At 43.8% G+C, this 16255-nt stretch overlaps 1 protein-coding gene across 1 annotated transcript in view; it reads right to left on the bottom strand.

Annotated features, from left to right (window-relative positions):
• MAP2K5 (mitogen-activated protein kinase kinase 5) overlaps positions 1-15943 on the bottom strand; it is a gene marked incomplete at its 5' end in the record, with an annotated part of 65742 nt that extends 49799 nt beyond the window's left edge. Inside the window, 3 exons of the mRNA XM_010143437.1 lie at positions 11012-11083; positions 14890-14940; positions 15870-15943. Of these exons, the coding sequence (XP_010141739.1) occupies positions 11012-11083; positions 14890-14940; positions 15870-15943 (197 nt within the window). The remainder of the gene's footprint in view (positions 1-11011; positions 11084-14889; positions 14941-15869) is intronic.
• Positions 15944-16255: the final 312 nt, after the last annotated feature.

Below are 16255 nucleotides of genomic sequence, written 5' to 3' on the forward strand. Positions count from 1 at the left end.
ACACTTAACAGCCGAGCTTCCCTACTCTCCGGTTGTCTGGTTAACCTGTGGGAATTCTCCCCTTACCAACCTCCAGAAGGAGGGCTACCAGAAAGGTCATGGATGCACCGCTGAGTGATCAACGGGGTGTATTCACACCAGACTGAGTACCAGCATCATTGCTGAAGGTCTAAGCCATCGTGTCACGTACTGCAGATGCTAAACCACACGTCGGTGCTGGGCGAGAGCTGCTCACGACAGCGGTACTGCTGCTGATATCTGAGCTCCCCGGAGCCGTGGTTACTCGACCAGCCAGATTGCAGCGCAGGCAGCTGTGCTAACCCCTGATGAAATTTCAGCCTGGCTGGCAGCACAGAGCTATCCAAAGTGGGAACAATATGGCACAGACGGAGCTGTAGCAACATGGGGAAGTGACAGGGCAAAAACCAGTAGGCAAACTTGAGCCTCACCAGTTCAGGAAGAAGGTCATGGGAAGGTAGTAAGAAGCAGCTGACAGCACGAGTAGAAGCAACCAGAGCAGAGCTGGTGTCTTTTCTGCAGTTCCAGCTGCTGTCCAACCCTCGTATCGTACTAGTGAGTTTCTTCCAGATCCTCAGAGGAAAGACATTTAAAAGGCAGAGAGTGTCTAGAGGCGTTTGTGTAAGAGAGGCATGCAAGAGAAACCCAAGGAGATGAAACGATTCTTCTGGTGACTACTCTTCAGATTTCGCAGTATCAAGATAGTATTAGTCCTGAAAACGTACAGACATATCAAGTGGGTTCCAAAGGGGCTACTCGGTTTGTACAGTATCTCGTAACACTTCCTGGCCTCACAGACACACCAGTTCTAGGAACTGCCTATCTCCATTTCCATGTGTCACTAAAAAATCACCTCAATCCTTCCTAAACCTCTCATTAGCGGGAGTTTGCATAATGACAGAGGAGGAGTCATTACAGTCTGCTGTATCAGCAAGGGGTCACCTAAGGATCCCCGCACGCGCAGTTTTTCTGAGGCTGTGCCGCTCCTCTCTCTGAAAGTTGTGATCTGCTCGTAGACTTCCAGTGGGTGACCATTGAATTTGTTGGTTTGGAAGACCAACAGAAGCAGAACAAATCAGGCTTACGAGAGACACTGGAATAGGGACCAACACAAAGGTGACAGGTCTCTCCAGGTTTTCCAAAGTGATAGACTTTAAGCCAGCTTAAAGTCTTCCTCCTCTGGGTTTCTTCTGTGCTTTGTCTTCCAGGATTGCCATTAAGACTCAGCTCTTTGGGGTGAACTCTGCCTTTCAGTTTGGTTTGCGGTGCAGCGCTGAGGGTGGTGCTTCTCTTCGAAGCAAATTCGTCCTCGTAACAAACCGACCTGTCACTTCGTGTCTGGCTCACAGCTTCCCCCAGCTCTCTCCAGTTGCTCTCTGACAGCAGCCTTTGAAATACTCTGCTGAAGAGTTAGGCAAAGACCCTATGTTTTCTGTTACGCTCAGTCTTACAGACCAGAAGCTACTAAACCATTCCCTTTTTTCATCTTCTCTTCCTTTGGGCGGAACCTTTAAGTATCAAGAACCTGCCTGAGATCTTGTGAAGCACTGCTGCTGTGATGGCCTATAAATGCCTAGAAATAAACACTTTTCCATGAACAGAAGTGGAAGAAATCCCGATTTTTCCAATGACTACTGACCTAAGAATAGTCCTTACAATAGCTTCGAGCTTGGAGGAAGGTGACAGTTATCCCACTGCAGAACAAGGTGATGATTATGGCTCTAAGCACGGGGCATCATTCTGCAGATCTTATTTAAGCAGAAAAACGGCCGCTGCCGTGATGACGACTTCAAGCTAAGCATTTCCATTCTCACTGGTGATTCCTCTCCCAGACCACCACATGCCTCGGCAGGGGCTCCACAAGCAGCAGAATAATTGGGGAAAGAGCAGTTTCCCGCCAAGTACGGGGTGTATAAATGAGCTTAGAGGCATCCAGAATGCATCAGGATCGAGTTCTTCAAGGGCTGTTAAAAACCAGGAGCGAGTTTCTGAGTGAAGCTGCTCCTTGCCTGAGAACTGCAAAGCAACACAGCCATGGACAGCCCACGTGCCAGTGCTGCATGGCCCTGAACCATCACTCAATTCATCTAGCCGGAGTTGTTACCTCCCTGCAAGATTGTCAAGGTATTATAAATTAAGAAACTTACCAAAGAGTATGTAATCTTCCCTGAAATAGCCTGCAGATATGTCACTGTACTAAATGTGTTTCAGATTTAATGAAGCTTTAATGTCCTTTTTAATTTTGCCTGTTTCTATATCACCAGGGGTCGAGCAAGGCAATCAGCACTCAAGAGGGTGGTTTGGTTTAAAACTAGGAAAAAACTCATTTGCTTATGAGTTGCACTGTATTTTCTTAATTAAATTTACTAAGTAAAATGGTTTAAGTTCAGCCAACCAATGACCTCTGTATGTAGATTTAGATTTATAAATAGCGTCGCAGTTAAAGAAAAGAAGAAAATCCCCCAAAACAAACAGATTAATGCTCCTCTGAAGGGATGTTCGTACTCTCCATCATCTGTCTCCAGGAGTAACGTAAACATCTGCAGCACAGGCCCCATGCAGGACACACAAAAAAGTGAACTTCGAACGAATACACTATCAGCAACTCATCTCTGCGCTCACACGGTGAAACTCGGACGCTGTAATTTTGTTTTTAAGGCATTACAACAAAAAGACAGTATTTCTGTATGACTCTGTAGGGGTTTTTTGGGAGGGTGTGTGGTGTGGGTGTTGTTTTTTTTTTTTAACTATTACTTTCTTAGCCATCAGAGCACTTACAACGCTCTTCTGCTGTTCAGCGAGGTCCTGACAAATGATGCGCTGATTTTTATCAGACTACATCTAAAAACAGACAAGGGGAGGCAAAAGGAACAGGAGGCAGGCAGCTGCAGTGGCAGCGCTAACCTGTTCTCCAACACACACAGTTAATGGGCAGGGAGGAGACCACAAAATCAAATGGACATGTTGAAATAATGTGATTAACAATTTTGGAACTGAAAATGGAAATCCAGAAATGATCACTAACGAATCGCTCGTTACTCGCCTGCCTGTATATCGTCACCAAGAACCAGAGCTGCAGCGTGCTCCGTGCCCATTTCGGAAAGCGACTGAGGGAAGGAGGTTCACAACGTATTTGGAGGACACTCAGCCAACTGAGTCTCCCACTTAGATTATCGTCTATGTTGTGCAAGTTGTTTTTTAATTTACAGTTATACTGAAAAGCACGGGATGTTTTTATTCTTAATTTAGACACATTCCATGTTTCTCAGCATAACTGCAAATTGAAAATAAGCACTTAGGATATCGCTAGTGATCTAGCTGAAGGAGGACTTTATAGTCTGAATTGTTCTAAAATTTGTTCTTAATTACCTTGTGCACATTTTACACAATTAAATTTCCATCTAAGGATTTTGCATTTAGATTGTGCACTGCCGTTAAACCTTCATTTGATGGAAAAGCAGCCGCCACTTTGGAACACTCAGACACGGGAAACTTTAAAAATCAGACTTAACTACTGGATACCATAAAATTCCCAAGGTGGAATCCCGTTCCAAGACCAATTTACACATTCCTAGACAGACGGTTTAAAATCACCTGGAACTCCGCGGGGTATGGACTTCCATAAATATTAAATACCTCAAAAACTACTCTAAGATTTTTCTTTCCTTCTAATATCAATTCCACTGTCCTCTTATTGCACGGTTTAAAAAAAAAATCCAAAAGGATATAACAGCAATTTACCAGCATTAAAGTGCTTCTGAGGTTAAACTGACAACAAAGAAGAACAGAAACACAAAGCATCTTGAAGTAGGGTTTCAATTAAATGTGCAGGATTTAGTAATGCAGGACGAAAAAAGAGTTACAAATTAATTTAATCTTCTGCCTATAGTTTGCAGCTGCACTCCGAAGTGTCTGGGGCTTAAGAACAAAGCCTTGAAAGGCCTCAGAGTGAGGAAAGCTTCAATTTTTAATGTATAACGCCATTAGCTGATAACTTGTGGAATCTGCGACCCCTGCGGAGGGGCATAAGCGCGGGTAACAGAGACTGATGAAGTGACATATTTGTTCATGTCTAGCACTAGGAGGAGGAAGGTTATTACTAATACCGTCAGGCCCAACAGAAATATGCCCTAATAACCTTTGGGACATTCCTTGGCTTGAGCAGATGAGTTCGAGCTCTCTCTACATAAAATATATTAAAAATCAAAGCCTAATTCACCTTAATTAAAGATAATTAGTTTCACTTTGCCTTCTTTTAAATATGAGCTATAGTAAATGCACTGCAAACTACAGACTGCAGACAATCATGATTAAATTGCACATTTCTTCCCCGCCACAAATCCCTTCTATTACCAGGCTTTTACCGCTACGGCTTCAAAGGTGTTGCTCAGAATAGCAGCGCCTTTTCTAAAGGGAAAAAGGTGGGACACGGGCTTTCAGGGGCAATCCACAGAAAATGTCAAGGGCAAAACTCACACGAATGGTCCATAAAGATTAATGAGGCTACTTGTTTGAGCAGAGAGGCTCCCTGCTTGTCGTGTTTGCTGGAGTTAGAATCAGCACCTACAGTAAAAGAAATGTTGGATTTGGTTGTGCCGGTGGAAACGCAGCTCAGCTTCAGCCGTTCTCCATCCCTGCTGGCACAAGAGGGTTTGTCTGCCATTACAAACCCATTAAATAACCGGGAAGGGCGGACTTGACTGACAGACATCTCTGAATTTTTGACTTTTTAGAAGTGGGAAGAGCTATGCTACAGAGAACAGGGAATGTTTATCTGTATTATACAACCCCGTACATTACGGACACGCCACGGCCGTAATTGCCCGCTCACCCACGGGCTCAGGTAGAGGACTGTATTATTTATTTCACCGCCGCGTGGACTGCCCGCCGTGGCCTAAGAGCAATTGCCGAGGAACATGATACATTGAGGTCTCAACCTGCGCAAACTGTACCTAAACTTACACTTTATTGCAGCTTAGTTCACAATCTTCCCCTAATATAGGGTTACATCCCAGCGCAGCAAGCGGATAAATCATCCTGGAATATTACCCTGGCTAAGTTTAGCTGTGAGTGGAGCATATGTGCTTCCGAGTCACTGAAGCAAAGGCCCATAAAATACACTAATTACTGGAAGTTATGGTCACTGAGTGATTGATAGCACTCTGCGAGGCAACTTCCCCGTCTTCAGCTATTCTGACGGGCCTCCCCCTCCACACAGCAATTATTAATTCATGACCCAACCCTCAGGCACTGCTACCTTCACTTCTCATTCCGCTACCACAAAGATCGTGATGGAGCTGGACATTGTCTTCATCCCAGTGGCCGCTGAAGATGGCAGAGGAGGAAACGGAGCTAACAGCCACTGCTTGGAGAAATAAAAATAACAGAAATCTGGGCCAGCTTTTTCCTAAGAACAAGTTTCTGAAATGTATCATTCTGTATGGAATTATTAAAGCTACCTAAATACAATAGGAACCATCCAAGTTATCGAGCATATCACCACTCCCAATGGCTGAGCAAAGCCTGCAAGGATTCTTCCATCCAAGTCCCAGACATCACACCATGTGCAGTCCTTCAAAATACTGAGAAACAAGCTGAGGATCATTGCAAAAAAGTGCTTTTTTTATTTGCTTGTTTTCCTCAACCCTCAATGAATGATATCTGTTACTAAACAATCACACCCACGCAATTCAACATGGTCCAAGTTGCAAGACCCAAGGGCTCCTGGCACGCGTCTGCTCCCAGCCGTACTTCAGAAAACCAAAAAAAGGCCAGAAATGAAACATTTTCTCCATAAAATTGGTTCCTTTCCAGGAAGGGTCTGGCCCAGGGCTGGGGCCACAGAAACCGGCACTGCCTGAGGCTCCTCTCTCAGCAGGGGATGATGTCAGCCCTCAGAGGTGGCACTCCAGCATCTTCAGAAACACCTGGCTGAAGTTTTCTCTAATATGAGTAGTATTTAGAGCGATTTGGAGAGAAAAAGTAAACACCTGGTTTATTGCTCATTATTCGATGGCTGGGAACAGAAGTGATGCTCGGTTTCATTACTTTAGAGAAGGTTGGAAATCAGTAAGGGAAAAAAAAGGGGAAAAAAAGAGAGTCATTTAAGACCCATCACACTGCATCTACTGAAATGTGTCCGGACCCACCCAGTGCAGTAACTTAAGAACTTCTTGGATTCTCAGAGCAGGAACAGGGGAGTCATGCTCTTCACCTTTGCCTAATGGTGACCTCATGTCTTCTCCTACGAGCTGTTCTCAGTGGCTCCACCAGCACCATGGCAAGGCCTTTCCCAGTCTCTCCAGTTTTAAACAAGCATAATAAACCCTGCACATTCCAAGAGCACAAAAAGCAAGGACAAGCCCAGTAAGAACTGTCACTTGATGGGGGACACCTCAGTTCAGCCAGTATGAAGCCTCCTGCTCCGCATGGAGATTAAATGCAAATTCTCATTTTCCTTTTAAGCTTGACCCTTGCCACCTTCTAAGAGGCTATTTTAATTAATATTCCTCCTGCCACTGCTCAGCGTGGCTTTTGACGCTGCAGGTCACCGCATGGTCTGTGTCTCCTTCCAGCAGCCACGCAGACATTCACAGCTGCCTAACATCATTGTACCCTTCCTACCAAACCTTCACCAAGTCTGCAGTGCCACTACAGAAACTATGTTGTGCCACCAAGTTTCGGGTCTTGGAATTCCACCCCCACATCTGTCCACCTGCTGCTCTTTAGGTAAGGGTGTAAAATGGATGAAAGACCAACCACAACACGAAATCCTGCAGAAGACAAAATCGTGGTCTGCAGAACTTCCTGCAGATCAGGTCACAATCTTGATCTTGAACCATTATCCCTTCAAAGCTGACAATAAGCAACTGGATCACATAATTCAGACTCCTCAGACAGAATGCTTCTGACACCTCCTCTCCTTGACCAGACTGCATACACGTAGAGTCTTTACATCAGTTATACGCAGTGAAACATCTTGAAGACTGAAGTGCTTTAAGAGAATCATCTTAAAGCAGAGCTGCTCCTCTTGTAGCACCCTCTTCAAACGTGTTCCTCCACTTCGCCTTTGTGGTCTTTGTGAGCGAGCTCTTACATCTCCAGCTGTGCTCCCAACCCAAGTGTGCTGATGAATCCAAGACTCCACAGTGCTGACACTGCGTGCAATCAGTGTTAACCCCTGAAACACGTGACACAAGGCACGTCTGCTGGATATACACTGGTGTTCCTGGATGAGGGAATGCAACTGATGATGATCTGCCACACAGCTGCTTGGAACATTGCTTAAAACAGCATCTTAACACAAACATCACAAACAACTAGCAGCCCTTGAAAGCTCTTGCAAATATACACATAACAGAGAACTCTGCTGACTGAAGACTTAAAATTCTCGTTTGGGGAGTTTTAAGAACTTGTGTTAACATTAAAACTGGCGTACAAACTCCTTTCCCTGACGGAGAGAACAGCAGTAACCTTTGCAAGAAAAGTTAATTTTAAAAGGAGGCCTGACACACAAAAACTTAACTGTTTCTCTCAGCAAAGGTCAGTGGAAAGTAGAGACTAGGATGTGATACACAAAGAGGTGCAAAAAGTTATCATGAGCTCATATTCTGCTTCCAAAACTTTCTCAGTCTGTAGCATAAGCAAATCACTTCCATTTCCTGCATTTCAGTATAACACCAGTTCTACCTGTAGATAAAGGGAGCCCTGGATCTTCTGGCAAAGAAGTCGTGCCTCAGTGAACAGCTTGGATCACAACTCTATTCCATTCCCTTCCCAAAACACCTTTCTCCTCACCTATCATCTCTGCATGACATGCTGGTCCTCAGCAGGTAGCTTTGAGGTGGTAAAACCCAGGGGGAAACCACGAAGCTACCCGCTGTGGAAACAGGAGGACCTGAGAACACACCAGCCCTACGGGGTTCCAGCAAAGCTCTTCTGGCCCAACTTCTTCACTCATGGCAGGTGGGCTGGAACTAGATGACCTTTAAGGTCCTTTCCAACCCAAACCATTCTGTGATTCCATGATTCTTGTACCTTACCGCATCTTTCATCCCAGGAGAAGTGGCTCAGCTGAAGGCACACCTACTCCTCAAACATCTCCGCAAAAAGGAACCCCTGACAAGAATGATGCCCATCAAAACCCAACAAGATATATCTCAGCCCATTTCGGATGCTTTGAAGGTCACTTTCGGAGAGCAGCCATGCAAGGTAGGATGAGAGTCATACCGGAGAGCAACAGGGGACATAAGGCAATTTACTTTACCCTCCTGTGCAGCGCAGAGCTCTCGAAGGGAGACTGGATGGACCCAGAGCATGCAGAGCGCTCAGTGCCAGCCCGGTCAGCCTGCAGTGTATTTTATGACTGAGTTATAAACCCCTGAAAAATGGCTTTTATAAAAGAAAATGCTGACACCGTCTTCAGCGTAGTGACAGCAACGTCATTCGTTTAAATTGAACTTGCTTTGTCAACCCAAGAGCTCTTAAATAAAACATCTAAAATCCTCATGAAAACACGCAAACTCTTTGCGATGAAACCCTTCCGAACAGTTTCACAGATTATGTATTAAATTCAATTCACTTCAAAAAATCCTGAAGAAATGAGAACTCAAAACCAGAAATAATAACTATAATAAAAATGCTATGAGCATTTCTTCTTTAATTTATTTTAAAATTATTTTTTATTTTTGGCAAAGGGAAGATTGAGCACCCTCACACACCTCTCACTTCAAAAGGAACAAGAACTCTCACCATCTCTCCGAACTTCAGGGGTACCCACATCTAATACTTTCCATGCTCTACTAGCAAATTTTTGGGGGCAGTTTTCTTAACCTTCAAAAGCAACAGTTTGGTTTCTCATTACACATAGATTTGCAGCAAAGAAATTCAAGACATTTTAAAGGCTCGGAAGAATATTAAAGAAAAGGAGAAGCTTTTCTTAGCTGTTATTTTATATTATCGTACATCAGAACAGCCCTTGCTAACTTGGGATCACGTGCTCTTTCTTTTAAATTAACAGTTGAAGGGATTGGACTAAATGGAGAGTATTTGAGAATCCTACAGCAAACGCTAACTTCCCTTTTTAACAGTTCTGTCACCAAGAGCCTGGGTGTCTCCACTACCAATCCCCACGCCAATACAGTGTTACTTTAATGACAGTGACCTTGTGTGGCTCTTTGAGCATCTTCTTCACCTTTTCTGAGACACTTTTCTAAGCCACTGTCCTTGCTTTCATCATTTAACACATCACTCAAACCACTTCAATAAACCAGCGATCATGTTGAAGAGAGGTCTCAGAGGACCAGGTGACATACCAATTAACAGAGCACATAGAACCAAATTGGTTTTTCTTCAGACGACATTCGTGGAAATGGAGAGAGGGGAAAAAAAGTTGAGAAGGTTTAAAAGAGGAGAGGAAATGCAAATTAGAGGAGTTTTTCTAATATAATATGAACTTCACCCTTCAAATCAAATTCATGACCAGACTGGTTGCCTACTAATAACCCTGAGCTAAACTCCAAATATTTTGGTCTACGTGGTAAATCATTAGATTGCTGCTGCCCATCACAACGCATTTTTTATTCAGCAAAGGAACTGGTAAATGCTTCTGCATTTATAGCACTGCTCCACTGTCAGTCAGGAAGCACACCACAATCAAACCGTAACGCCACACGACCTCGTTTTAGCCCTTCGCTGGCCAGATCCATTGTTCTGTATCTCTCCCCAAACCGTGAGTGCTCTGCGGCTTCACAAACCATTAAAATTCCCAGTAAAACTGATTAAGAGAACCACATCCCCTGTGACACGTTAAAGTATGTCATCGTTGTCATTCAGAGTCAGCTCCAGTCAGACTCTGGAGAAGGTTTTCAAGATCTGAACGCAAAGATTCAGCAGTAAGGACCTTCATTTTGGTTAAGACTAATTTGGCAAAGAATTTTTCATTTGAAAGCGTAACAATCATCTCAGTTAACTTTCAAGCTACAACATGTCAGAATTTGCCTGGATGCAGAGGGCCAGAGCAAAACTACTGACCTTCTGTCTGATCTTCTGCTAAAACTGCAGCTGTGCTTCACCAAGAGATTTATTTATTATATGCAAGTCATCAGTAGTTTGAGCGAACTGTTTCGAAAGGAAGAAACAACTGTTCCAAGCCCAGACCAGAGCGATCAAGGCTATGTAAACACACCCTGCTGTCACCACACCAGAGCTACCTGTCCCCTCTCCCAGACCAGACCAAGCCAGATCTGATTGTACTGAGCAAGATGTTATCATAACACAGGCATTTCTACTGGACTTCGACACTCTAGATTATCCTTCCTATAAACAATCACCTGTTTTTCATTAAGTCATTGAAATTTATTTGTTTCTTCAAACACCTGATGAACCCTAAGCTGAAAGAAACAACCCTTTTTCCCCCAAACAAAATGACCTTGTTCTGACTAACCTGCAGAAAGCGTGGTCCTGAACGACTGCCCTGATGACCGCGTTCTCTTTGAGCTGCTTCATTTTGGACTTTCTCCTGCTAGAAACTCTGTGAGAAATCTTTCTAAAAGCCCTTGTGACCACTTCAGTTCAAATGCTTCACTGAATCACAGATCAGACCATCGTGCAGATATTTCTGAGAAGATTTTGCAAGGCTCAAACCTCCAACCTGCGTAATGCTATTTTAACTCTCGTAACAACCCAGTCTGTCCTGGCCCGTGGAGAGGCAGTAATACTGTCATCTCCAGTCACAGAGGTGTCAAAAGGATGCAGAGGCATCCATGTCTCAGCCCCGCTTCCTCCTCACAGGTGGAATTTAAGACTTTTACATGGCTCTTAGAGAGGCTCTTTGTATCTAACCAAATGGAACGCAGTAAGAACGAACCCATTCTAAATACAGCCGAGAAATTCAGCAATAGTTAACAGAGAAGGCCAAGACTCCATTAAAATATTTTGATGTTAAGATTTAATTCTTGCAACGTGCACGTGAAAACAATAGATATTTGCATACCTCCATGAAGGAAATCCCGAGACTCCAGACGTCTGAATGAATTCCATACTGTTCTCCTGAAATCCGCTCAGGCTGCAAAGGGACAGAAAGAAACATCTTCTTGAGCCCAGCAAACAACCACGCGTACCTAGCCCTCAACAGCTAGCCCGGGGCAAACAAACCAACTGAGGAAATGCAAAGAGGCTTCACACTCCCCAGCTAAACCGGCAGAGAGCAAATCCACTCTTCAGCTGTGATTTGTTTATTTTTACCTCTTCTGCGAGAGCAAAGGACTCAGTTCTGCTCAGGTTTGTGGTCACTTGCAAAGTTGGCTTTAGCATTTGTTGGGGCTGGTTTATCCAACAAAACAAAAAAAAAAGCCAATGGCTTGTACGTGGTGCAGCGAGGAGCAAGGTCCAGTTGTGCGAGCGCGCTGGTCTGTACTGGGAAGCTCAGGCACAGCAGCAAGGTGCGCACAGAAAACAGACTCCTGATGTTGAGTCAAGGGGTTGGGGAGTAGCCATGGTTTAAAAAGCAAAGTTATTGAAGCCAAAAGAATCAATGAAGTCACATGCTGGCAATTTTATATTATATATTTTTTAATTTCATTTTTGACCTGTAGAAAGAAAGGCTTCACTCAAAACTATTAATAGCAAGTTTAATGCCTCATGAAATAGAATGCTGTAAAATATAACTGCTAGTTTTTACTTGAAAGCTACAATTTAAGCATTTCCAAGGTCAAGTACAGCATGAAATGTAACAATAAAAGGCTCCACGAGACTCCTCTCCCCACTGTGCTGTTAATGCACCTGTCTAGCCCAACCGCCTACGAAGCACCGGCTGTCTTTAATAATCCAGAGACCTTTCTTAGAAAACAAACTCCCAAATTAGTGCCAGCCCGACGTGTTTGCGGGTGTTTACTCTGCACCGCTAATCCCAGGTCAAGAGCTTTTATCGCAGCGAGAACATTAAGTAAAACACACAGTGCTGCCCGCGGTCTCTTTAAGGACAACCTTCCCCGACCGCCACAACCTAAAAATCCACCCAGAATGTAACTGGAGCAACACCTTTCTGACTGAGCCTCGTTTATTTTGGGCTGAACAGTGATTAAAAAATCTTATTTCTTTATTTTTCGAATCCATTAAGGCAAGTCTTCATTAGCCTTGGTCAGCATCTTCAAAACGTTTGCAGCAGCATCATACGGGGACACGATTTTTAAGCATCCTTTTAAAGATGCTCATAAAGATGCAGATACGCAACCAAAAATAGGTCTGTACAGATACATCTACCTTGAGAACAGGACACGGCACCAGCTATCCCAGCTCAGCCTGGCTTGTTACTGGGAGACACTGCACCCCTGGCAAGGTGCTAGCACCCATGGAAATTCTTTATTCGCCCAGTCTAACAGCTCAAGTTTTAAACAGCGACTTATGTTTAGAAATTGAATACTCAGAGAAGAGAGTGGCAAGTAAATCGTTCGAATGAAACAAAATCACTTGCACATCTGAATGAAAGGGCTGGTCACATGGATGTAAGAGGATGGAAAAGAAGGTAAACTAAGACACGTGTAAAGTGTCCAACACAGAGATCACCGAAGGGTACCCAGCTCAGAAGTATTCTCCCTAAAAAAATTCTACAACTGCTTACTTTTTGCATCCAGAATTTTTTTTCTGTACAAAGTAGTGCTAAAATAACTACAGAAAATGTATTTTTGTGGAAATTTTAATTTCAATATCCAATAGCTTTTTTGCTTCTGTATTTTAAACCAAGTCCTCCATTTTTTTAATGGTTGAGTTCAAAATTCACTGCAGTAGCAGACAAACCAAAGCTTATGACCTTCATTATTTTTTGATGACTAGACTATAAATTTGATGACGACAAATGACTCATTCAGCCAGCGAAACAATATTAACCCAAGAAATCACATCAAGTACGTTTCAGCTTAAACGCCTCTTTTTCAATTAATAGATGAATGCATCACAGTCACCCGTAAACAGTAAGGAAAAAAAAGTAATTTATTTAATGTACACCTGGGAAAGGGAACAGTAATCTTGATTTGGACACTAAAAGCACAATACAATTTAATTCTCAGACCTGCTTAAGACTGCTCCAAGAGCTGAGTTGGAAAAGTTGATTGATCTGAAGCTGTTTATTTGCCTGAATCGCCACATTCCAGTTCTTTTAGAAAATGGAGGCAGAAAAATCAGCAGGCTCAGGGGCCAAAGTGGGAATCCATAAGAACCAGATTTTTTTATTCAAACCCTTTTCTGCACGTAACATTCCGATGACACAGGATAGCCCAAGTCTTTCTAGGATGGTGACACGAGTGTTTCAGAAGCCACATAATGAGTCCGCCTTGACTTGAAAAGCACTTAGCAAATAAATGGACACCCTGGTCTGCTTTCTTCTGACAAGAAAGTAAGAAAAAATACCTGAAAGCGATTCAAGGTCATGGATTTTCTCTTTCCTGAGGTTTGAAAAAACACTTTGTATTGTTTACAGTTTTTTTTTTAAACAAGCTGAACACTTTTTTTTCCTTATTAATATTACGACAGAAGTAGTTTGCTAGAAGAATTTTAATGGTCAAAAACAAAAGGCAATGGTTAATATACTGCTCTAAACTGAAGAATTTATGTGTTTCCCTCCATTGAACGGAAAACTAAAATGAGTCACATCGATCTAATGGAAAATACACCTTAACTTTTGTAGTTACTTAGAGATGGGCTGGCAGCACCATATTAATGATGTGAACCCCACGCACCAGTTTGGGTCAGCTATCCCCCAGCCTCCCACCCTAGCTACCAGCAGCAGCGTTCCCCCCACGATACACCTACAGCAATGTGTTACCTTCATCCAGAAATGATGGGAATTTACGGTTTAACGTGCAGAAACAGCACAACAGTAATCTCATCCCAACAAGCATTCTGACCAAAATTCATACAGAAAAGGGAAACGTGATGACTTGACATGTGTGGTAGGAACATCACACAACAGGCAATTTAATGCCCTAATATTCTTAGTCCAAATACTTTAGCTTCAAGTTTCTGTGGCAGCTTCTCATGGGAAACCCCCACCAAGGTGCTGTGGTATCAAGAAGCCCATGAGACGTCAGCACAGGTTTAAATGCTTCACTAAACCGCAGGATCAGAGCACAGCTCCCACACTGGACAGTATCAGACTGCCAGTGGGCTGCAAGGGGCTGCGAGCTATCTAGGGAAAACTGGGTTTTAAACGTTTAACTGGCTTTTTAGTTTGTGCCCAGCTGATGCAAGACAGCAAAGGCAACTCAAAGCATGACAGACACACTTTTCCGATACTCCTTTGCCCTATCAGTTGTCACAGCGCTGGTAAATGGGCACAGATAGAATGTTCACAAAACACTTTGGGTGGGAAGGGGCCTTCCAAGCTCACCCAGTGCAACCCCCTGCAGGGAGCAGGGACATCTGCACCCAGAGCAGGGGGCTCAGAGCCCCAAGGGCCAACCTGACCTGCAAGCCGGGCGCCCCCAGCCCACCCCCCTGCAGGGAGCGGGGACATCTGCCCCCGCACAGGGTGGCCCGGACCCCAAAGGGCCACCCTGCCCTGCCATGGGGCCAGCGATGGGGCTGCTCCCACCTCTCGGGGCAGCCTGCGCCAGGCTCTCCCCACCCTCAGCAGCAACGATCTCTCCCTTCTCTCTGCTCTCAATCCCCTTCTGTCAGTTTAAATAGGAAGGGAGCAGGTCTGCGAGACAGCAATAGGGAGATGTTTTGTGACACGCACAGGTAAGACATTGCTTATGCTGAGGATAGGGAGAGATGAAGTTTGTGAACTGAGTTAGGAAATACCCTGCATTACACAGAACAAGCCTGTGGACAAATACTTCTATTTAAATGTTATTCCTGCATAAATCCACTTACCGCCATATAAGCATTTGTTCCAACATACGTCTTGGCTATAGAATTCACCAGCTAGGAGACAAAACAGTCTGTTAGAACAATATAAAGATAATGTGGAAATAAAATGGGCAATTATTCCTCATTTAACCTACAATCATCATTCCTATAAATCAACTAAAAATTATGTAAAAGGGAACAAATTTATCTGCAAAGGCATTAAAAATGATTAAATCTCTCTTTTGTTCAGAACGAGAGTTCCAATTTAAACAAGCGCTGCATTACGGTTTATGGCAGATAACCTTAAACAATTCCGTTAAACAGGATGCTTATCGCTTTAGTACCCCAAACCAGTCTGATATAAAAAGTCAATTTGAAGTAGGATGGAAGGGGCTCATTTTTCAGTCAGCTGGCTCAAGATGTGAATAAAGCCACATTCATCACTTGAATGCAATGAGCACTAAATACGCTGGAGGGACAACAGATTCTGACAACTTATAATACAAGGCTGACCTTCTCTTTGGTCCTCATGTTTGGCTGAGAGTAAAGGTGCTGAAATTCAAATCAACAGCACAGCAAGCTCACGGGTCACTACCAGAGAAGTTCTCCAGGGAGGCCCAAAATGGAAATTAATTAAAATTTGTGCTGCACATTGTAAAAGCCCACTACTATTGTTGCTCCCAATATTAATTTTTATTGTGGGCCAGTTGGGCTCCCCAGACACGTCCCTCGTTCTGCCCTCCCTTTTGTCTGGCCAAAACGCTTTCATATCAAAGCTGCATATCAATGAAGTTTGCTATTCGTAAGTAGTAATTACAATATCAGCAGTTTTTACTGTCATTAAACAATGAACAATCATATTCAGATGAAGAAAAGTCGCCCGGAGATTAAAGCTGAATGGGGCTGTCCCAGCAGAGGGGGGCTTGCCGTGGGGCTGGCTGTCTGGCAGCCAGGTGATTTTGACACCCGAAAGAGAGCGGGTGGGTATCTAAGGGGAGAATTACCTGCGTGCTAACCCCAAAGTCACACAGCTTCACCTGGCCCCGCGTGTTCACCAGCATATTAGACGGCTTCACATCTGTGGAGGGGGAAAAGAAATGGATTTAATCTCTGTTATCTTAAATAGTCATCGTATATACAGAGACTGTTATGAATAGAGGGAATATTTCAAAGATGTATTTCAAATGCAGCCTCTGGTTTGTGACAGTCGGTAGCACAGACAACATCATATCTGTACCGCTCAAACACTGATAATCCCTGTTATTAAAACACAGAATCATTTAGGCTGGAAAAGATCATTCAGTCCAACTCCGCAGGTGACACCAGTCTGGGAGGGACAGCGCGTGCTCTGAAGGATGGGACCTAGAATTCAAAGTGATCTTGACAAATC

Source organism: Buceros rhinoceros, unplaced genomic scaffold, assembly GCF_000710305.1.
Source record: "Buceros rhinoceros silvestris isolate BGI_N320 unplaced genomic scaffold, ASM71030v1 scaffold29229, whole genome shotgun sequence".
NCBI classification, from domain to species: domain Eukaryota; kingdom Metazoa; phylum Chordata; class Aves; order Bucerotiformes; family Bucerotidae; genus Buceros; species Buceros rhinoceros.